Below are 23,998 nucleotides of genomic sequence, written 5' to 3' on the forward strand. Positions count from 1 at the left end.
AATGCAAATTAAGACAACTCTGAGATATCACTACACACCTGTCAGATTGGCTAGAATGACAGGGAAAGATAATGCGGAATGTTGGAGGGGATGTGGGAAAACAGGGACAGTGATACACTGTTGGTGGAATTGTGAACACATCCAGCCATTCTGGAGAGCTATTTGGAACTATGCTCAAAAAGTTATCAAACTGTGCATACCCTTTGATCCAGCAATGTTTCTACTGGGCTTATACCCCAAAGAGATACTAAAGAAGGGAAAGGGACCTGTATGTGCCAAAATGTTTGTGGCAGCCCCGTTTGTAGTGGCTAGAAGCTGGAAAATGAATGGATGCCCATCAATTGGAGAATGGTTGAGTAAATTGTGGTATATGAATGTTATGGAATATTATTGTTCTATAAGGAATGACCAGCAGGATGAATACAGAGAGGACTGGTGAGACTTACATGAACTGATGCTAAGTGAAATGAGCAGAACCAGGAGATCATTATATACCTCAACAACGATACTGTTTGAGGATGTATTCTGATGGAAGTGGATCTCTTCGATAAAGAGAGCTAATTCATTTTCAATTGATCAAGGATGGACAGAAGCAGCTACACCCAAAGAAAGAACACTGGGAAATGAATATAAACTGCTTGCATTTTTGTCTTTCTTCCCAGGTTATTTTTACCTTCTGAATCCAACTCTTACTGTGCAACAAGAAAACTGTTCTGTACTGCACACATATATTGTATCCAGGATATACTGTAACCTATTTAACATGTAAAGAAAGGTCTGGGGGAGGAGGTGGAGGGAGGGAGGAGAAAAATCGGAACAGAAGTGAGTGCAAGGGATAATACTGTAAAAAATTATCCTGGCATGGGTTCTATCAATAAAAAGTTATTTTAAAAAATTTGGCAATAAAGGGGATATTAGATGAGACAGAACCTGAATGAAATGAGAAAACACAAAGATCAAAGATAATTAAAAAAAAGGGAAAAGGTCCTGTTTATACTGTATCTGTGCCTGTAGTCATAGGCTGAGTTAGTTCTCAGGTGAATAGTTAACCATAAGGAACAGAAAAACAGAATATGGTTGTCTAACTCAGCCAGATCCAGGGGACTTGGGTCATGATACATGTTTCAAGCTATTGGGATGCTCTAAGTCCTAAGAAAAAAACCAACCAGCTTTTGTTCCTGGGAAGTATCCTTTGCTACTGGGTGGGCAGGGCACAAGGGAAGGGCTAAAACCAATCCCATCAATTAAGAGTATTTTTTGTTATGAACATTGATAGCTTGGCTTTCTTTCCTTGAAACCCGCTTATTTATCATCTTGTACAATGACTCATATCCTTATACATTTGAATAGATTTTTTGTATTTCTTGGAAATGAAACCTTTATCATAGAAACTTGTAAAGATTTTCTTTTTGAATCTGCCCTTTAAATCTTAGCTGCATTGATTTTGTTTGTGTAAGGTGTTTTCAATTTTGAGAAAACCAAATTTTCTAATTGATCAGTTATGTTTTCCACATCTTATTTGGACATGAACTCTTCCCAGATATAAAAGTTAATTTCTTCCTTGATCCTTTGCTTATAATGTGACCTTTTATATATAAGCCATACATTCATTTGAAGTTTATGATGGTATACAGGTATGAGGTCCTACCCTTTTCTTTTAAACAGGAATCTGAGACCCAGGGACAGATATGATTTACCGAAACTCAGTCAGGTAGTGATAGACTCAAAAGGTTGAATTTCAGTTCTGTCACCTATGTGTCCTTTGCCAAATTACTTGGGTTCTCTAGGCCTTCCTGTTTGAGAAATAAGGGGGCTGTATGTAAATAATCTCCAAGCCTCTTCTTTCCACAGAAGTGATACCCATGGAAAATAAAACTATTTTTCTAACATGCATCTTTCTATCCCTGTGATGTTAGTGAGGAGAGAGGAGATAGAGGTATAGTAAATGGCTAGAAAGGCACTAGCTATCTATGCTAGTGCAGGATTAAAGTGTGTGTATGTGTGTGAGAGACAATTAAGATTATCTCTAAACTATATGCCTGATGTGTGGTTAAAAAAAACTAACTAGTGGCTGGCTACCCTATCCTTAGTATGGAGTTAAGTGTTACCTCTTGAGTTTACTTTGTATCACACCTAATAGGATGAACAGACTGCAGCAAAAGATCCCTGGCAGCAACCCAGTATCTAAGTGGGGCCCAGTGGGAATGCTATTCCTCCTAATATAGGAATAAGCTGACCTTGCAGAATTTGACAGCATTATCTAGTACAGACAAAATTATTCTGTAGTATTGATTCCACAGTTGGGAGATCAAGCTATATATGTAAACTTCAAGAGCTGTCTTGCATAAACATTACTTATACTATGATAATCACACACAACTAGTATAGTTACCATACTTTATTCTGGGTCCTCCAATATAAAAGGGCCCTTGTGAGGGGCGAGTTCCTTTAAGGCAAAGCCTCAAATTGTGAGTTTAGACTCCATATGGGGTTGCAAAAATGTCCATTCAAAGTCTCTACAGATATTTTCTTCCAGAAGAGCAATCTTGATGGGCCCACAGAAGTATTCCAGGGATTCTGGAGGGCAGGACCCTTTTTGGCACTAGACATGTAATCAGATAAAATTCCAGCAAATTCTCTGTTAAAGACTCTAGCCTTGCAGTCCTTTTCCTAGGTTTCTATTGATAAATACCCTGAAATAGGTCTCTTAAAAGCTTAGCTTGAGGAGTCTGGAGACCCATGGTTAACTTCGGTAACTTTCTCCGAATATGGGGGTGGAAGGGAGGAGATTGGCTGATAAAATGAATGCCAAGAATCACATCTCCTATGGGGAAAGCGGGATCCAAGTCAGTATATTTCTTGAGTGCCTCAACTAACCCAGAAAGATGGCAAGGTTTTCCTAGGATCCCTGAGTAATCCCCTCGAGTCTTCTAGTTTATCTGTTTCTCAATGTCCCTTTTCATGCCAAAGATAAGGTATGACAACTTGTGGTCTTTCTTAACTCTGACTGGACTTCCCTCAGTCCCAGCCAGTGTAAGAGACAAGAGACTGCACTTGCCCCAAGAGAACACCTTCTGGTTTGGGAGGTCACAGTCAAGTCATCCCCAAATCTCTGGGCTAGGCCCCAAATTCTCCTCTTTTCTTCTACAGGGCAGCAAGAGGAAACAATAATACTAATGTCCTCCTAAGTTGGGTCAAATTGGAAAGCAATGGCTTTAAAACCCTCAATAAATTTGGTGGGATCTTCTGAGTAGCTGCTGAGTTTTTCTTTTACTGGGGGAGATCTGACATGGAAAAGGGAACATGAATCCTAGTAATCCTCCCTTTATCATGCTCCGCATTTGTTTGCAAATGGGGAACCCAGCCTCTGAGACTTCAGCAGCATAGAGGAGAGGGTCATTTAAAAGGTCTGATTTTTACCTCTCCCCTTTTTTTGATTTAAATCTTGACAAAAACATTCTTCATTGCTGTCATTAAGTGAAAAGATGGGACTTCAGTCCATTTTTCTTTGCAAAAGAGATCAAGTTGCAGAATAGTGTTACAGTTGAGAGACCTCAAAATGATCACTTTTTTTTTTTTTGGTTCTCTAGGTTATATTGAGACCAGGCCATAGCAAAGGAATATTAGGAGCTACTTTTTCAGTTCTTGGAAACCTAGTATTTTCCAATTGTGCTAAAGACAGTCTAACAGAGTCCCTAGATGTGGAGAAGGGATGTCGGGATAGCCAAACTGACTGAGAATTCTTCCTTATTAAGCCACCAGTCTTCACACAAGCATCCTATGGGGAGAAGAGACACAATGCTCTCAAATGGAGTGTCCCCAGTCTAGAGAAAACTTGGCACTAGGCCCCAGAAAACTCTCCTAGTTTAGGAGATCAAGTTTACCTTGAGTTGGAGAGGGTCAAAGTGAAGAACGCCAGAAATGTTGGGGTGTCCAATGTTGGCTCTAAAAGAGTTCAGGCTCAGACCGTCCCCGAATCGAGTAAAGGGACTAATTGTAGCTGAGACTAGTGGGCTTAGCATGAGAAGTAACCCAACCACGAAAAAGAAGTGCTTCTTATAGGGCAGGAGTGCCTAGGATTGGCTGATGAATCAAAGCGGCCAATCAGCGTCAGGAAAATAAGGGCGGATGCGGGGTGCAAGCGGTTTCCCTCGGGATACTGTGACAAGCTAAGACAGAAGGACCCGAGGGGTGTGTTTTATTTTCTAGAAAGCCCTTCTGTGGTTGTGGAAAACTTCCATGCTAGACCCCTCTTTGATGGGCTCTTGTTCCCTGCAGGGTCCCCTGTTTGCTTCATCTAGACTAGGCAGATTGCAGAAGAGAAGCCGATTTGTACTAGCAGCAGGAAAAGTTTCTTTCTTTAAAAGTTTTCACCATAATGCAAAAACCAAACCCAAACCAACAATGAGGCAAAGAAGGTAGTTACAGTGTAATGGGTCGCGCCTCGGGGTTGTGGGGTCCTCAGCTCTCAAGAGATTGAAAAGAGTGGATGGACAAGCATTGGGGTAACGAGGGGGCGGGATTCGGGTTCAGGGGACCTAAAGGCCCTTTAGGAGGGAGGGGTAAGACGCTGGACGAAGGCGCTGGGCGCATGCGCTTCATCTCCTCCCCCGCCCAGAACCAAAACAGATCTGGGTCACTGAGAGAAGCTGCGAATCTCGTACGCGCGGCTCGCCCCCGGGAAAAGGGCCGCCAGAGGCGGTAGTTTGCCTTGTTCCACGGGCCGTAGGGTTCCCAGATCCTACCTCTCGTAAGGGATTGGTGGAGGCGCAGGCCATGTGACCGAGGCCGGAAACTGTAGAGGGCTGTGCGTGGGGAAGCATTTTGACAATAACAAACCCGGGTCAGAGCAGGAGCCAGAAACATGGCCGAGGCGGTGAGGCCCCCGCGTCGGACCAAGGCCAAGGCCAGCCGGGGTAAAACCAAGGTAAGGTCTCCATGAGCCTACGTCTTCCCTGTTCTGCGTTTCCCTCCTCTTCCGGGTGGCCCCCTCCTTCTTCCCTCCACTACCTTCGCGTCATAGACACTACCCTTCCCCCTATAGTCTCGGAGCCGTGACCTTCTTCTAGACCAACTTCGGGCCCCTACTGGCCCCCCAATCACAGACCCCGGCCCTACTTCGCCCTCCAATCACAGACCTTGGTTTTTTCCCAACTCCCCAATCACAGACCCTTATTTTTTCTTTTCCCACCTCCCCTCACAGCTCCCGGACCTGTCTTAGCCCCTCCAATCACGGACCCCGACCCTTTGCCAGCCCCACCCCTATCACCGAGCTCTGCCTTCTCTTCCAATCGTGAATCCAGCTGATAACCCGTCCCCCAATTCCACACTTGCACTCTTCCTGCCCCTCAGTCTCGGACCCCCTCTTCTCATCTCTCCCCCCAATCAGGGGCCTGGGTCTTCCGAACCTTGTCTCTGACGTTGATTCCCTTTTCCTAGGTAGTCACAGACTAGTCATCCCAAGTTTTTGTCACAGACTCAGATCCTCCCCTTCCCCCTCCCCCCCAAACCCTAGCCCTTTCTCCCCTTCCCTCCCCCACCCCTATCCCCTGTTTTAGGCCGTATATCTTTCCCTCACACACACCCTCCCTCTTCCCTTCTCCCCATCGCGGAATCAACCTATGCTCCTTCCCCTCTCCCCAAGTTAAGGCCTGAAGTTAAGCCGCTTCTGCCCCGCCCCCCTCTTCTCCTCCAAACCCAGGACTGCCCTCAGTTTCCTGTCCTAGGACTTCACCCACCCTAACGCTTTGTAGCCCCAGAGAATCTCTGGTTGTCTGTCTTCAATATGTAGGCCGCAGGCTTCTTTAACCAACTCCCCATTGCCACAGACCCTTAGTGTTTATCACACTGTCGGGGCTCAGACTTCCTGCTTTCTTTCCTGGGATTTCTGAATTCTATTAATCTGCTAGTTTTCTTTTCCAAGACTTCATCATTCTCACTCTTTGGGCAGACGAGTCTCTGACCTGGAACAAAACCTTGACTGGGGTGAGGCTGCTGAAGGTTTGCCTTGAAGTTCATTTCCCATCCCCTCTCTAGCTAGTGGATCCACTCCAGACCACTTATTTCTCTCCCTCTCTTTTCCTAAAAAGAGTGAAATTCATTGTGTCCCAAGATATGCTTCTTCCCTCTGGGGACCTCCTCAGAGTGCACTGTTTCCTATTCCTTCAGTTCCACCTTTCTTGGCCCCAGGCTAAACATTTCCTAGTTTCTTCTCTACCTGGAACCTGTTTGACTCTCTTGGGTGTCATCTGCCTTCACCCTTATCTGAAGCCTCTTGGGGTGAAAGCACAACCAATGGAGACAGAGAAATGGAAATTAGACAGTGTAGGATGGTTTATGTGGGATGCATCCAAGAACATTTTCCAGACCTCTGTCACAGAAAATAAGTCCAGGTAAAAAGAGGTCTCTATTTTTCACTTTTGATTTTGTGTTACTAGGCCCACAAGTTTGAAACTTTTTCTTATCTGGTTAAGGTGATCATATTTAGTTTTCCTTGGTGCTCTTGGTTAGACTGACATGACATTTGTGGTAAACAGGGTTAGAGTTTTGAATTTTTGGGGGGTATTAGCCTCAGTATGCTTTGGTGGATTTGTGATCTCTCTCTAGTGATGTTGGTTAACACCACTTCCTTCAGTGATGTATAGATTGTAAATTCTTATTCTCTGTTCTTTTGGAGGCCTTCCCAAAATCTTCCTGATATATGGAGAGTATTCATCCAGTGTTTTTATTCTATCCCCATGTTCTGAAAGAATTTTCCTCATATAGAAGAGAATAAAAGTGTTCATGATATAAGTCTGGAGTCAGATAATTTTATGATAATATGCAAAGCAATAATGGTAGTCAAATGCCAAAGTACTTGGCAGTCCTCATACTTTCATCCAATAACTCTGTTAGATGAATATCCAATTCAACTTAACAGTTCAACACATATTTATTAAGCCTTTTTATATACACAATATTTTAGGGAATAGGTGTTGGAGGCACTTGGGCTCTGATTACATAACAAACAAAAGATAATTTAGAATATTTGCAACTGTGGGGACTGGTTTTAAAAAAAAAGTATTTGAGCAGAGTTTTGAAAAACCAATTGAAGATTTATTTTAACAATTGAAGGTGAGTATGGGGAGGGACTTCTTGTATCCAGGAATGGAAGTAGGAAATGAAATGTTGAGTTCACTGAATAGCTTATAGGTTACTTTGGCTGCAATGTAGAGTTATATAAAGAGAAAGAATATAAAATAAAGCTAGAAAGGGAGGAGTGAGCCAGTTTGTGGAGAGCTTTAAATGCCAGAGTGAAAAAATTGTATTTTATTCTAGTGGCAAATAAGGTATTGCTGAAGATTTTGGAGTAAGTGACATGGTCAGTTATGTGGCCCTGGAAGATTATTTTGTCTTGTGTAGTATGAATCAGAGAAAAAAGAAACCATTTAGGTGGCCATTCTAATTTTTTTTAATATTTTATTTTATTTTATTTTATTTAATAATGACTTTATATTGACAGAATCCATGCCAGGGTAATTTTTTTTACAACATTATCCCTTGCACTCGTTTCTGTTCCGATTTTCCCCCTCCCTCCCTACACCCCCTCCCCTAGATGGCAAGCAGTCCTATATATGTTGCAGTATATCCTAGATACAATATATGTTTGCAGAACTGAACAGTTCTCTTGTTGAACAGGGAGAATTGGATTCAGAAGGTAAAAATAACCCAGGAAGAAAAACAAAAATGCAGATAGTTCACATTCGTTTCCCAGTGTTCTTTCTTTGGGTGTAGCTGCTTCTGTCCATCATTTATCCATTGAAACTCAGTTAGGTCTCTTTGTCAAAGAAATCCACTTCTATCAGAATACATCCTCATACAATATCGTTGTCGAAGTGTATAATGATCTCCTGGTTCTGCTCATTTCACTTAGCATCAGTTCATGTAAGTCTCGCCAAGCCTCTCTGTATTCATCCTGCTGGTCATTTCCTACAGAACAATAATATTCCATAACATTCATATTAGGTGGCCATTCTAGATAAATGCGGATGAGAATATCGAGTTATGCCTATGTGAAAGGAGAGAAAGCAACAGATGTGAGAGAGATGAGCAAATTAATATGGATGTGATGGATTTAAAAGAGAGAAGTCAGAGCTGAGTCCATGGGAACCCCACATAATTGGAAGGGATAGATATTTGTGCTCTTAACAGAAATGGGACATTTTTGAGGAAGACCAATTTTTTTGGAGGTTTGTCATGATTTCTGGCTTTAACATACAGAATTTGATATCCTTGATGAATATCTACATATAAATTCCTAATCTGTTGGTAAGGTAGGACCGGAGTTCAAGAGAGGTACTAAGGTAGAATATATACATTTGAGTCAACTGTATAGAGAGAAAGTAATTGAACTCATGGAATTGATGAGAAGGGATTAAGGGAGAAGGCCCAGATACCTTGGGTAATGTCTACAGCTTAGGAGGCAGGATATATATGATGGGATAATCATCAAAAGAGAAGGCAGTATGACAAAGAGAAAAAGTATACAGAAAAGGGAGGAATAGTTGACAGGATCAAAAGGTGCTGCTAGAGGACTGAGAAAATTGAGAATTACAAAACTCAACTAGCATTTTTTAAACCTTTGTTTGTTCCAGGAACTGTACTATATGTTAGGAATACAAAGAGAAGCAAAAATAACAACAAAACCTTCAGTAACTTAGTCCCCTGACCTCAGGGAGGGTATGTTCTAGTCAGGAGATTATATACAAGATTTAAACATATACTGTTTAAATGAAAGGCAATCTCAGAAGTGGGGATGAAAGGCTTCCTTTTGGTGGGGTTTGAGTGGAATCTTAAAGAGATCTTTGAGATAAAGGTGAAGATAAAGAGCATTTCAATGATGGGAGAACTAACTGGCTTTCTGCAGTTGGGAGATGTTAAGAACAGCAAATAGACTATGTAGTTGAATTAGAGAAATAGAATATAGAGAGTAATAAGACTGGAAAACTGGCATGGATTTTAATACCATGTGTGTTTTAAATACCAGGGGATAACATATTTGATCTAGAGGCAATAAGGAGCTTTTGAAACTTATTAGTAGGGGAATGCAGTTGGATGTTGTGTTTAGACCTGTGCTTTAAGAAAATCACTGTGAGTGGATGAGTTGAAGTAGGGAGAGAACTGAGACTGGAAGAACAATCAGAAGGCTATGGCAGTAGTCCAGGTGTGAGGTGATAAAATCCTGTATTAGGGTATCTGCTATGTGAATGGGGAGAAAGGAATGTAGATGAGAGGTATATGGAAGGTAGAATTTCTGAGATTGACAATTGATTGGTTAAGTGGAGTGAGTGAGAGTGAGGAATCAAGGATGATCCTAAGATTTTGAGCTGTAGAACTGGGAAGATGTTGGTACCCTTAGCAGTAATAGGAAAATTGATATTGAAAAGAAGATATTGGGATAAGAGTTTGGGGGAAAGAGAATGAATTCTTTTTAGAGCTGTTGTTTGAGATGCTTCTACAGCATTCATCTTGAGTTATCCAAAAGTTAGTTGATAGTGTGAGATTGGAGTTAAGGAGAGAGAATTTGTAGGACTGTATTTGTAGATCTGGAAGTTATCTGCATAGAGATAATTAAAACTGTGGGAACAAATGAGATTCCCAGGTGAGGTAATACATATAGAGAAATTTTAGAACTAAACCTTTGACACTCATAATTAATTGGTATGAGTTCTATGAAGATCCAGCAAAGAAAACTGGAGCAGTCAGCCACTTGAGAGGAGAACAAGGAAAACTCAGTGTCAGAAAAGTCTAAAAAGAGAAAATCTACAAGAGGATGATTGACAATGACAGAAAGCAAAGGATGGAACAGATCAGAAAGTGAAGAATTGCCATTAGAGTCTTGTAATTCAGAAGGGCTTTTTGAAATGAAATTTTAATAGGCCTTTTGGAGAAATGTTTGGAGAAGCATAGGGGCCTTTGCAGGATTTTATTTTAGAAAATTATCTATGTAAGTTTTGTTTTGCTGCCCTACTTTTTCTTCATAGTAAATTTCCTTGGGGCAAACATTCAATTAATTAAATATTAAGTGGTTACAATGTCCCAGGCATTGTACTAAGCACTGAAGATGCAAATAAGAAAAATATATAAAAATGTAAAAAAGAGAAATTTCTGCCCTCAGAGAGCTTACAGTCTAATAGGAGAAGACAGCACACAAGATAAAGCAGCAAAGGTGGTAAGAGAGGGAAACAGCATCAGGGTGTACCCTATGTAAGGTATGGAGTATTTATCTTATTGAGATATGATAAAACTGCCTCTTGACTTAGAAATTATTTAAGCTTCCAAATTCTTTTGGGACAACTGCAGTACCGGTCTAGAACCCCAATATATTTTTGGAATTTCTTATGCCCCTCAACCCCAACACATTGGTTTGCCTTTTCAAAGCCAACATATGATGAAAAAAAAAAAGTGTGATTTTTAGTGGAGGAAAAGGGTATGATGTTCCTTAAAGATTGTGCTCCCAGGTCATCATGGCCTTTTACCTTGCAGTTGTAAATCTATGTGCCTATGATACTATTAATCCACTCTAGTTATTAAACTCTAAGTTTAATGCATTTTTTTCTTAATGCATTAAACTCATCTATATGATATGCAAATGTGGCCCTATGTAAACTATCATGGATTTTTTTGTATCTAATCTTCTTCTTTTTTGCTTTTATAATTTTAATAAACACCTTTTAGCTTTTGGAAATTCTATCTGTTGGGTGTCAATTGCAGGTGAGATCTTTCCTTCCCTTTCTGCTTTTCATATCTTCCTTTATGATACTTTCATTCTGGGATTTCATATGTATGTGTATGTATAATATATGTGCATGTTTATATACACATATATGTATTTGTATATATTAAAGGCAACTTCTCCCTTGCCCAATGAAGAAATTAAAGAAAACCAGATTCTTTGTTTTAGAGAGCAGAAACAGGACCTTTTTATCAGTAGGAAGAAATTGGGTGAAGACAATTTTTTTTAACTGATATCTTTTTGATTTGTAAAAAGTTTATTATTGGCATTGGGAAGTCAGCCTTTGCTATGCATGAATAGAAAGGCTGAATTCCTTAGTAGCAAGGTCTGACAGAGAAATCAAGTTTCTAGTAGAGAAATCCAGACAGAGAGGTATAAAGTCTTATTAGGGAAATAGGTGAGAAAAATAGAGAGTAATGCTGAAAGAGAATATCATTTCAGCGGGTAGAGGGTTCCTTGGCATGGCATGGCATGTTAGGTCCTCTGCCAAATTTTATTTTAAAAGAGAAAATGAGATAAGCAAAACTAGCTAGTTTCTTCAGGATTTTATATCTGTAATTTTCAGACCTCCTGCTGTGAAGGGCAGGAGATATATCTTCTCAACTCTTGCCTGGAGCTGAGCTTGATCATAATTATGTATTTTTTTTGTTTACATTTATGCTGTTATCATTTTGTTTATTATTAGTGGCAAACTTAAATAGAAATGAGAGCCACTAAGCATAAGGATCTCTGCTAGGGATTTATATAATATCTGTTTTATTGGATTTTGAATTATTTTGTTAAATACTTCCCAATTACATTTTAATCTGATTCACCTGCACTGGGGAATGCTATAGGCTGTTTGACACTTTTATATTCTTTTATTAGTTCTGTTTATTTTACTTATTTTAAAAGACTTGGGATTTGAATTTGAGCTTAGCCATTTAGTACCTATATGACTTTGGGAAAGGCACTAACTTTTTTTGTCTTGTTTCCTTAGCTGTAAAATTGAGGAAATTGGATTAGATGATCACGAATGTTCTCCTTTCCAGCTTTAGATGTATATAACTTTAGGCAGTCTTGCTCTGGGAATGATGTATTTTTGTCCTCAGGCTTTTTTGCTTTAATTATAGTGTATTGTCAGGATGCTGAGTTCAAGACTGCTGGTGGTCAGGTAATAGCTTGCTGGCCAGTGGGGATGTCTGAAGCTAAGATAACAGGATGCCTAAAATTAACACTGTTAAAGTACAAAATTGGTTGATGGCCATTTGATATATTGACTAACAGGCCTAAAAATACACCTCCGGAGAACTTATCGCCCCTCCTTGACTTGGAAATGGTCTGAGCTTGGGAACTTTTGCACACCTTGCAACTGGTCTGGGAACCTCTAATTTTTTGGAGTCTCCCAAACCATAGACTTAGACCATTTCCAAATGAAGAGGCAACGATTTTATTGTTATGGCATTGATTGGTGGGTTTTCTGTGTAGGATACTAACTTGGCTTGAAGAAACCCTTTCATAGGTTAGTTTTGGATGTTAATGGCTCAGTTTCAAGATGTTTACTGATCTGCTAATTTTATGATTTAGAGATTAATTGGAATTAGGACTAGGCATCTTTTTCCCAGAGGCAGCATCATAAACTAAGTCATTTCTTTTTGAAGTCAACATCTCTATCACAAAATTATAACTTAAATATGATCTAAAAATATAGGTTAGGTTAGACATTTTAGAATAAAAAAGTATATATTTAAGACAATTTAAATAATCAAGACAACTTGGAACCATTGTACAGTATTACAATTACATCACATTAAAGAATACAATCACATCATTTCTCTTTCAAATCATATTCCTGATATTACAGACATATCAGTATCATTTTAATGAGACAATTTTCCTAAGTGAAAAAATGAAGGATATATTTTTCTGTAATTTCCCTCCTATATTCATTTAAATTATTTGAATCTTTAAAGAAGAGTGCTAGATTTGAATAGATGGTCATTTCCATTTGATATATAGAAAAATCATTGATTAGTTTTGTCTTCCACTGACAATTACCTTACATTTATTGTTATGTTAATTACATAAAGAGGGGAAAACAAAAAGGCAAAGCTATGGAAAGAAAAAGCATGCAGTAGGGTCTAGTTGATACTTGGCAGTGTGTAAAAGTATGCCCATTAATAGATGTTTTTAAACTAATGTTATTCATAGTTAAGGGTGTTAGAAATGCTTGCATAAAAGAATAATTTTCCATTTTTGTGGTAAAATTTGGCAGTTTATGAACTTGTGCAATTTTGAACAGGAAGTGAACAATGTTGTTATTAAGTCCCTATAAATATCCCCTTTGTTTTGCTACTTGTTTAACCTACATTCTTTGATATTAATCATCTGATGATTTCCCAAGGGCAGTTTGTAGTTCTTGTGATGTTCATCTGATCCCTAGAAAATCTTACGAAAGTTTTTTTTTTTTTAAACTTTTGAGGTTACTATTTATATATAGCAGGTAATAAAGTGAGACTTCATCAGTGAGACATTAAGTCCATTGGGGTACACTTCATCTTCCAAATAGTAATAGAGACTGATGAATGCTCCCTCTTATCCTGCTCTTTTAGTGCACTCTAGGAATTACAGCACTTGTAACATTAGTAGCCAGGAAAGGAGCAGGGTGACTTGTCTTCTCTCTTCTTGTTCCATAGTTTTCACTTGGCATTCACTTGGCATATATAATGATGAATTGTGAAACTGTACCTACTTATCAAATTTGGGCAGATTTGTTTGCAGAAAGAGCTCTCACCTCAAACACTTATATGTTCATGGATGTTTCTTCTGTTTTTAAAGAACATTTTCATTCATAGAGGATCTATCATTGAAATGTAAGTGTATCCTCTTTGACTTTAGTCCCTTCCAAGTTGGGAATTATATTACCTTTTGAATATGGGGAAATTATTCCATAATGGAAAAAAAGTTAAAAAAAAGTTTCAGCTATTCTAAGCTATTCTGAAAGAAGATAGTATAACTATGATATAATCACTTTGGAAGTATGTTGAACTTATTTATGAAAACATGGACTTCTATATGGAGGATGGATGGCAGAAACACCCCAAATATTGTTATTGGTTCCAACTTCAAGGATGTTAATAAAATTGAAGGCATGCTGTCAGACATTTCATAGAAGCCTTAAAATTTCTTATCTTTTACCTAGACCATTGCAATAGTTTTCTAATGTGAGCTCCCATGTCCCAAGTCTCTTCCCCACTACTTCCCCACATTCAAATGAATGTGATCCATCTTTGTTGGCATCCTCTTTAGCTGCTAAAAAGCCTGTTGAAATTCTGACATTTATCTTCAAATGCTGTCTTCAAAAAATGACTGAAGATAGGGGATTTGTAATTAATCTTGCAATAGGAAGAAGCAGAATACTTTGAGTAGCTCAACTGAATACCATTCCATGTGGCAGGATTGGAGGGGTAAAGGAGTGGATTTGGTAGACTAGTAATTACACTTAGGTCCAGCCTGAAATACATTCTCTCTCATCTTTAAATTCCTAATTTCTAATAAAGCACAGTTCATGTGCGTATTCCCTGCATAAGGCCTGTTCTTAGCTCCTTTCACCTTCCTCCCCTATAGTGTTCAATCTGTCTTGAAACAACTTTGCATAACTTTGTGTATACTTTGTAATTATTTGTGGATTTTATCCATTTTTATGTTGTATCCACATTACTTTGCAGAATGAGTTGCTGCATAAACATTTGTTGAATTGAACTTTGCACAAGGCCTCTCTCATCTGCTCAGTCTGCTGCTGGAAGTTGAGAAAAAGTTTTCAGTTGTCCCTGTGACTTTGATATAGTCAAGCATTTATTAAGAGCTTTCTGATTGCCAGCCATTGTGCTAAATGCTAAACATCATTTTATTTTTCCTCACAATAGTTCTGGCATGTAGGTATTACTCTTATCCCCATTTTACAATGGGATAAACTGAGGCAGAGTGTGGATAAGTAACTTGCCCAGGGTCACACAGCTAGTCTGAGGCTGTGTTTGAACTCAGTACTTCTTAGCTCTAGGCCTATAACTACCTGTTGTGCCACTGAACTAGAGAAGATAGCCTGTAAATAAACTGGTTTAGAAAAGATTTATTCAGAGTAAGTTGTAAGTAATCTCAGCATTAAGGGGAAGAGGGAATAATTTCCCAGGCAAAATTTTATTTGAGACTAAAAGGAAGCCAATAGACAGGGATGGGGAGGAAAAGAATTCCAGGCATAAGGAATAAGTGCTAAGCACAGTACCTGGCACATAGTAGGTACTTATTAAATATTTATTGACTGACTGACAAACATGGGATTGGGAAGCGGGAGTGCCCTGTGCTAGGAAAAGGAGACCAGTGTCCCTGAAATGTATGTTGAATAAAGTGTACGAGGACTGGAAAGATAAAAAGGGTATTATGAAGTATTGCTATATGTCAGTTGCTATGCTAAATACTTTGGAAATGTTATCTCATTTGATCTTCATGACAACCCTGGGAGGTGGGTGCTATCCCTCTTTTTCAATGGAGGAACCTGAAACAAACAGATTGAGTTCCTTGTCCAGGATTGCGCAGCTAGCAAGTATCTGAACCTTAGGTTTTCCTGACTTTTAAGCTCAGTGTTCTGTCTATTGTACCACCTGAAGATTGTGGAGAGAGATTTGAGGCAGGGAGACCAATCAAAGTTATTGCAGCAGTCCAGGTATGAAGTAATGAAGGCCTGGTTAAGAATTGTGGTAGTATCTGAGGAGAGAAGGGGGCAGGCATCTAGAAGAAATGTTATAAAAGTAAAATCTATATTATTTGATTGGAACTGAGATATGCCAAGGGTGATAGCCTAGGTTCTGAACCTGAGTGAATGAGAAGATGGTGATGCTTTCAACAGTAGTAGCAGTATTGGGAAGAGAGGAGGGTTTAGGAGGAAGGAAAATGAGCTCTGTTTATATTTGTTGAGTTTTGAAATACCTACTGTAATCCAGTTCAAGATATTCAAAAAGGCAGTTGGTAATGTGGAATTGTATCTCAGGAGAGAAACTAAGATTGATATCTAGATCAAGAAATCATCTTTTGATAATTGAACTCATGAAAACTGATGAGATCATCACACAAGATAATATTGAGAAAGAAGAGAAAAAGCTTTGAATAGGCCATGAGGAACATTACCTGGATGAAGATCCCGGAGAGGAGGTTGAAAAGAAGAATCCGGAGAAGCACTATCAGGAAAACTTGTTAGAGGAACAAGTATTTAGAAAAGAGGGATTGTGAGATGAGTTAGAAAAGAAGATTAAGAAAAAGACTAATGGATTTAGCATTTAAGAGATTTGTGATAATTTTGTCATGAGCAGATTGGATTGGACTATAAGATCCAAATCCAGAAAGTTTTTAAAGCCAAGTAGAGGAGAGTGGAGATACCTTTGTAGTAATGTCAGCATTGTAGATTATGTTGATGCTATAGAAGCATAGATAGTGTTCTAAAGGAGTTTAACCATTAAGAGGAGGAAAGATAATGGGATAGTTGAGGAAGGTGGTGATTGTGATATCAAGTAAAAAAAAATCTTTGGGGAGGGTTTTTTTTTTTTAAAAGAAATAAATTTTGTTGCTATCTTCTGTTTTTTATCTTATCCAAATTTTCTTTTATATCTTTCCCAGCTCTTTTGCAGAGAGCCATTTCATATAATAATTTAAAAACAAAAACAAAGAAGAAAAAGGAAAAACTATAACTGAACAAATATGAAAATATATGTAGTCTATTTTATCTGTGATCCCACTTCTGCAGAGGAATGGGAAAAGTTATATTTGTTCTTTATAATTTTGTTAAATTTTTTGATTGTTTTTTGGTAGTGTTTTTGATGAGACAGGTCCCCAAATGGTCCCCAGAGTTTTGCCCAGAAATGTGTTTTCATTTATTATCATAACCTTGCACAAGTAGCCAAAAGAACATTCCTTTTCCAGATAAGGCTTATAGTGTAACTATCTTAGGGATCATAGAGAACCCCATCCTTATTCTGTTCTTGCTCAGTACCTTTTGTTTTTCTATTCCTATCTGCGGGTTCTGTTGCATCAGGAGTCTTGGGAAAGTGCAAAATTTTTCAATACAAATTAACCCTCTTTGTTCTCCCACCCAAATAAAACTCGGCTAAGAGAAAGCAAGCTCAAATCATTTCCAGGTTAAGAGGCAAAGTTTATTTAAGTATTAACAGCAGGCTAAGTTCCAAAAGAAGTTAACAAAGAACCAAGAGCAAGAAGGTTTTTTAGAGGGGGAATTAAGAGAAACTAAGTGCTTCATGTCATTGATAATGCTAGCTTTGTGGCTTAGAAGTGGAGTTGAGGAGGGGAGGGTTCTTTGTGTGCAAGGGCAGTACCCACAGTTCCCTGGGCAGAACTTATGGGGGAACTTTGCAGGTGTGTGTTTTTAGGCATTAAGTCAAGTGGTGGGCATCCAGTTTTATTCTGCATCTATATTAACTTTAGGCACCTCATTATTGATACTAATGAGCATCAATAAGATAAACAATGGAAAGAAATAAATCATTCCTAACATCATTTCCAAGGCCAAGTTGCTTTGGAAATTATTACTATATCTTACTATATCCTTCCTAAAGGCTGCACCACATTAGAACCACATCGGTTTCATTGCTTTTGCTTTGCTGTAGTCACATTATAAATTATTCTTGGTTCTGCTTTCTTCACTTTTCACTCTTTATTAGTTCATATAAGGCTTCCTATGTTTTGCATTCATCACATTCATTGTTTCTTACAGGAAAGTAATATTCTATTACATTTATCTTCTACTATTTAGCCATTTCCTAGTCTATGAACATATACTTTTGTTTCCAGTTTTTTCTACCATAAAAAGCACTACTACAAAAATATTTTGCCATATATGGAGACTTACTTTTTATCATTGAACTGCTTTGGGGTTTATGCCAAACAGTGGAACTTCTGGGCAATAGGGACTTTATTTCTATATTTCCAACTTACATTCCAAAATGCTTATGCTAATTCCTGGCTCCACAAATAGGACACTAATTTGCCTATTTCCCCACAACCTCTGCAACTCTTGATGGGGTGAATAAAATCCCAGCAAAAGACCAAATCTTTAGTGGTGACGAGGGCTGTAGAGATAGGCATTGACCAGAAAGGGTCTTTTTGAATTTAAGTAGGCCTTTGTTACAGTGGGCCCTTAATGAATCCCCACAGTTACCTATATAGTTAGGAGGTCAAGCTATAGATGCCAGTCCCAGAGGTTATTTCTCTCATGTAAAATCACTTACCAATCTTCCACTTCTTCCTTAACTCCTTTTTGGAACTTTGTCTCCCAGTCAATGACATAGTAATAAAACCTTTGTGTCTTGATTTGGATTTAGTCTAAGCCTACAAAATCTTTTGAGACACCTTGCAACACTTGTACAGAACCCTGATATTTTTTGAGTTTAGCTCCTATACCCTACCATTCCCTTTATCATCTTTACCAGTTAGTTGGATGTGAAGTGTCAGGGTTGTTTTGATATCTCTCATGATTGTTTTTTTGAGCCTTCTTTCATATGGTGGTTACTAGTTTGTACTTTTCAGAATTATTTATTCAGATCTTTTGATCAAAGTGTGGGTCCCTTTAAGTTAGGGTTTCTTTGTAGGTATCTGGGAAGGAGTCAGTAGCTAGAAAGGAATTCAAGCTGAGAGAGGGGAAGAAAATGAGGACAAGTTTTGGAATAACAGTAAGAGATGTGGAACGGAGGTGCTTCTAGAGAGAGGGGTTTGCCTTGTCAAGGAGAAGGAAGAGCTCTCGATACTTAGCTGACACCCTACAAGGACTAAATTAGGTTTACCTTTAAAACCAGATTTAGGAATAAACCTAATGTGTATTGTTATCTTCCTGCTCTGAGCTGTGAAATTAGCAGGTAACAAAACATTTTATTTCTCCGTGAAAGCAATATAAAGCCTTAAAACACAGTTGTGACATATAACATTTAATGGGAACTTTTTTGTGGTAAAATATATCACTCAGTCAACAAATGAATACAGTTTTCATCAACATTTTGGAAACTCTGTTTAGGGAATCCATGAGGTTTAAATTATTACTGTAATAATTCTAAGACATTTTTATTTGTAGCAAGGTAAATATCAACGTGTAACCCATATAAACAAAAGCTTTTTAGGGTCCTTGATGATTTTTAAGAGTAAAAAGGTTTTTGAGACCAAAATATTTTGAGAACTGCTGTGTGATACTGGGTGATATTGAACCCATGTGATCCTGAGGAAGAGAAGAATGAGAACATGTTGTCCTGTAATAATAGCTTACATTTATATTGATTGCTCTTTAAGTTTTATGAAACATTTCCCTCACAGCATCTCTGAGAGTTGTGAGTTCATATATTACAGATTCAAAGAGTTAAAATGACTTGCTCAGGATCACACAGCTAACAGATGTTCTAATTGACTATTCTTTCCTCCATACCATAGGAAAGAGGGACAAAAAAAGAAATTTAGCTGTTAAAAATTTTTTAAATGGTTTGTTAATAAGCACTATTAGGAAACAATTACAGTCCAGTCAATTTACTAGGGATACAAATACAGAGAATGAAATAATTCTTATAATTATTGATTTTTGTTCTTTACACAAGTAATTTTCCTTTTATAAAAATAAAATTTTATTAATTTTCTTTTTACATCATCAAAATTTCTTCCAGGATGCTTCCTTCAATCTCAGTAAAAGAGCACATATAACAGCAAACAATATTTTTAAAGAAAAAAAAAGAAAAAGAAAAAATTCAGCAAAACCAATCAGTAATTTGAAAAAGTCTCTGAAAACATGTGCTATTTAAATGCTAGCTATAATTTAAAAAGTTGTTTTATTTTCACACAAGATATTTAGCATTTTCTTCTCTATTTCATGAAGCTGGTGAAAAATTTCCTTCAAATTATATATAAAACAATTTTTCTCAGTTAATTTTTTGATTGTTTTTTGGTAGTGTTTTTGATGAGACAGGTCCCCAAATGGTCCCCAGAGTTTTGCCCAGAAATGTGTTTTCATTTATTATCATAACCTTGCACAAGTAGCCAAAAGAACATTCCTTTTCCAGATAAGGCTTATAGTGTAACTATCTTAGGGATCATAGAGAACCCCATCCTTATTCTGTTCTTGCTCAGTACCTTTTGTTTTTCTATTCCTATCTGCGGGTTCTGTTGCATCAGGAGTCTTGGGAAAGTGCAAAATTTTTCAATACAAATTAACCCTCTTTGTTCTCCCACCCAAATAAAACTCGGCTAAGAGAAAGCAAGCTCAAATCATTTCCAGGTTAAGAGGCAAAGTTTATTTAAGTATTAACAGCAGGCTAAGTTCCAAAAGAAGTTAACAAAGAACCAAGAGCAAGAAGGTTTTTTAGAGGGGGAATTAAGAGAAACTAAGTGCTTCATGTCACTGATAATGCTAGCTTTGTGGCTTAGAAGTGGAGTTGAGGAGGGGAGGGTTCTTTGTGTGCAAGGGCAGTACCCACAGTTCCCTGGGCAGAACTTATGGGGGAACTTTGCAGGTGTGTGTTTTTAGGCACTAAGTCAAGTGGTGGGCATCCAGTTTTATTCTGCATCTATATTAACTTTAGGCACCTCATTATTGATACTAATGAGCATCAATAAGATAAACAATGGAAAGAAATAAATCATTCCTAACATCATTTCCAAGGCCAAGTTGCTTTGGAAATTATTACTATATCTTACTATATCCTTCCTAAAGGCTGCACCACATTAGAACCACATCGGTTTCATTGCTTTTGCTTTGCTGTAGTCACATTATAAATTATTCTTGGTTCTGCTTTCTTCACTTTTCACTCTCTATTAGTTCATATAAGGCTTCCTATGTTTTGCATTCATCACATTCATTGTTTCTTACAGGAAAGTAATATTCTATTACATTTATCTTCTACTATTTAGCCATTTCCTAGTCTATGAACATATACTTTTGTTTCCAGTTTTTTCTACCATAAAAAGCACTACTACAAAAATATTTTGCCATATATGAAGACTTACTTTTTATCATTGAACTGCTTTGGGGTTTATGCCAAACAGTGGAACTTCTGGGCAATAGGGACTTTATTTCTATATTTCCAACTTACATTCCAAAATGCTTATGCTAATTCCTGGCTCCACAAATAGGACACTAATTTGCCTATTTCCCCACAACCTCTGCAACTCTTGATGGGGTGAATAAAATCCCAGCAAAAGACCAAATCCTTTGTGGTGACGAGGGCTGTAGAGATAGGCATTGACCAGAAAGGGTCTTTTTGAATTTAAGTCGGCCTTTGTTACAGTGGGCCCTTAATGAATCCCCACAGTTACCTATATAGTTAGGAGGTCAAGCTATAGATGCCAGTCCCCGAGGTTATTTCTCTCATGTAAAATCACTTACCAATCTTCCACTTCTTCCTTAACTCCTTTTTGGAACTTTGTCTCCCAGTCAATGACATAGTAATAAAACCTTTGTGTCTTGATTTGGATTTAGTCTAAGCCTACAAAATCTTTTGAGACACCTTGCAACACTTGTACAGAACCCTGATATTTTTTGAGTTTAGCTCCTGTACCCTACCATTCCCTTTATCATCTTTACCAGTTAGTTGGATGTGAGGTGTCAGGGTTGTTTTGATATCTCTCATGATTGTTTTTTTGAGCCTTCTTTCATATGGTGGTTACTAGTTTGTACTTTTCAGAATTATTTATTCAGATCTTTTGATCAAAGTGTGGGTCCCTTTAAGTTAGGGTTTCTTTGTAGGTATCTGGGAAGGAGTCAGTAGCTAGAAAGGAATTCAAGCTGAGAGAGGGGAAGAAAATGAGGACAAGTTTTGGAATAACAGTAAGAGACGTGGAACGGAGGTGCTTCTAGAGAGAGGGGTTTGCCTTGTCAAGGAGAAGGAAGAGCTCTCGATACTTAGCTGACACCCTACAAGGACTAAATTAGGTTTACCTTTAAAACCAGATTTAGGAATAAACCTAATGTGTATTGTTATCTTCCTGCTCTGAGCTGTGAAATTAGCAGGTAACAAAACATTTTATTTCTCCGTGAAAGCAATATAAAGCCTTAAAACACAGTTGTGACATATAACATTTAATGGGAACTTTTTTGTGGTAAAATATATCACTCAGTCAACAAATGAATACAGTTTTCATCAACATTTTGGAAACTCTGTTTAGGGAATCCATGAGGTTTAAATTATTACTGTAATAATTCTAAGACATTTTTATTTGTAGCAAGGTAAATATCAACGTGTAACCCATATAAACAAAAGCTTTTTAGGGTCCTTGATGATTTTTAAGAGTAAAAAGGTTTTTGAGACCAAAATATTTTGAGAACTGCTGTGTGATACTGGGTGATATTGAACCCATGTGATCCTGAGGAAGAGAAGAATGAGAACATGTTGTCCTGTAATAATAGCTTACATTTATATTGATTGCTCTTTAAGTTTTATGAAACATTTCCCTCACAGCATCTCTGAGAGTTGTGAGTTCATATATTACAGATTCAAAGAGTTAAAATGACTTGCTCAGGATCACACAGCTAACAGATGTTCTAATTGACTATTCTTTCCTCCATACCATAGGAAAGAGGGACAAAAAAAGAAATTTAGCTGTTAAAAATTTTTTAAATGGTTTGTTAATAAGCACTATTAGGAAACAATTACAGTCCAGTCAATTTACTAGGGATACAAATACAGAGAATGAAATAATTCTTATAATTATTGATTTTTGTTCTTTACATAAGTAATTTTCCTTTTATAAAAATAAAATTTTATTAATTTTCTTTTTACATCATCAAAATTTCTTCCAGGATGCTTCCTTCAATCTCAGTGAAAGAGCACATATAACAGCAAACAATATTTTTAAAGAAAAAAAAAGAAAAAGAAAAAATTCAGCAAAACCAATCAGTAATTTGAAAAAGTCTCTGAAAACATGTGCTATTTAAATGCTAGCTATAATTTAAAAAGTTGTTTTATTTTCACACAAGATATTTAGCATTTTCTTCTCTATTTCATGAAGCTGGTGAAAAATTTCCTTCAAATTATATATAAAACAATTTTTCTCAGTTAATTTTTTTATATTTAGTTATATGTGTATCAGAATGCATGTTTGAAATCTTGTGTATAAAATCTGTGAGCTATTCCTTTGAAAAACAGCCCATTCATTTAAGTGTATGATGTATGTTATACAGTATGGGCCATAGAAGATGGTTCAATACAATGGGAAAAGGTGTTAACTTTGTTGCTAAAGGACTCAAATTCAAATCTTAGCTTTGTGGTTTGTTCTTTTTGTGATTTTGGACAATTTATATCATTGTTGGATGTTATTTATGCAAATAAATGCAAATAAAAAGTTTGAAGAAGTCTTAAAATATTAATGGAAATTAGCTTTTTCTAAAATAGTTTTTCTTCATTTTAATATTAAACTGTTTAAGATTATGTTTTATGTAATATAATGAGTCATTTTAGTGAGACTGAAAGTGTTCTGTTAGAGACTTGCTATTGAACAACCTTAAATGCTTTGAACAACCCTACATTTTGATGAATATTTTTTATTAGTTCATTCTAAGTTTTAAAATTTAGAATAATTTGAGGGAGAAATGTTCAGTCTTTTTTTTTTTTTTTTTTTTTTCTGAGACAATTAAAGTGTCTTGCCCAGGGTCACACAGCCAGGAATGTCAAGTGTCGGAGGCCAGGTTTGTAACTCATGAGGGTCCTCCTGCCTTCAGGGTTAGTACTCTATCTACTACACCAACTAGCTTTTCAATAGTTTTTTTCAGTTATTTTTCATTATTTATTCAATTTGGTTTCTCTGATGTATACTTTCTCTATGTCTTCCTAGCTTATATTTTTGTAAAGAGGGTATTTAAAATTTTAAAAATATTTTTATTTTCAAAATGCATGCAAAGATAACTTTCAATATTCACCCCTGCCAAAAAAATGGTATTTTAAAATAATTTTTCAAATCTCACACATTCAGTTTGCATTTATTATGCAAATACTATTTGAACTCAGATCTTCCTGACTTCAGGGCTAGTGCTCTATCCACTGCACCACCTAACAGTCCCTACTTGTTAATTTTTTTAAATCAATGTAATAATCAAATTAGTAAGATTATAGACTATGTAACATGCTGCCTGCTAAAAAGATTTTTAGTTTTTTCTTAAATAGAAGTCATCTTTTACATTTTATGCTTTATATAAAATAGTAAGAAAAATGACTA

The 23,998-nt window shown here is 37.2% G+C and overlaps 1 protein-coding gene and 1 long non-coding RNA gene across 2 annotated transcripts in view; one reads left to right on the forward strand and one right to left on the reverse strand.

The window, feature by feature from the left end:
- Positions 1-2,383: 2,383 nt before the first annotated feature.
- Positions 2,384-3,979, reverse strand: LOC127543546 (uncharacterized). The gene is made up of 2 exons (XR_007949254.1): positions 3,885-3,979; positions 2,384-3,778 (listed from the first exon to the last, which is right to left on the reverse strand). It is a non-coding gene; the product is annotated as an uncharacterized LOC127543546 (long non-coding RNA).
- An 855-nt stretch (positions 3,980-4,834) lies between these two features.
- EPG5 (ectopic P-granules 5 autophagy tethering factor) overlaps positions 4,835-23,998 on the forward strand; it is a 140,343-nt gene continuing 121,179 nt past the window's right edge. The window contains exon 1 of the mRNA XM_051969688.1: positions 4,835-4,927. Within this exon, the coding sequence (XP_051825648.1) occupies positions 4,865-4,927 (63 nt within the window). The 5' untranslated portion in view covers positions 4,835-4,864. The remainder of the gene's footprint in view (positions 4,928-23,998) is intronic.

This window comes from Antechinus flavipes, chromosome 1, assembly GCF_016432865.1.
Source record: "Antechinus flavipes isolate AdamAnt ecotype Samford, QLD, Australia chromosome 1, AdamAnt_v2, whole genome shotgun sequence".
Classification (NCBI taxonomy): domain Eukaryota; kingdom Metazoa; phylum Chordata; class Mammalia; order Dasyuromorphia; family Dasyuridae; genus Antechinus; species Antechinus flavipes.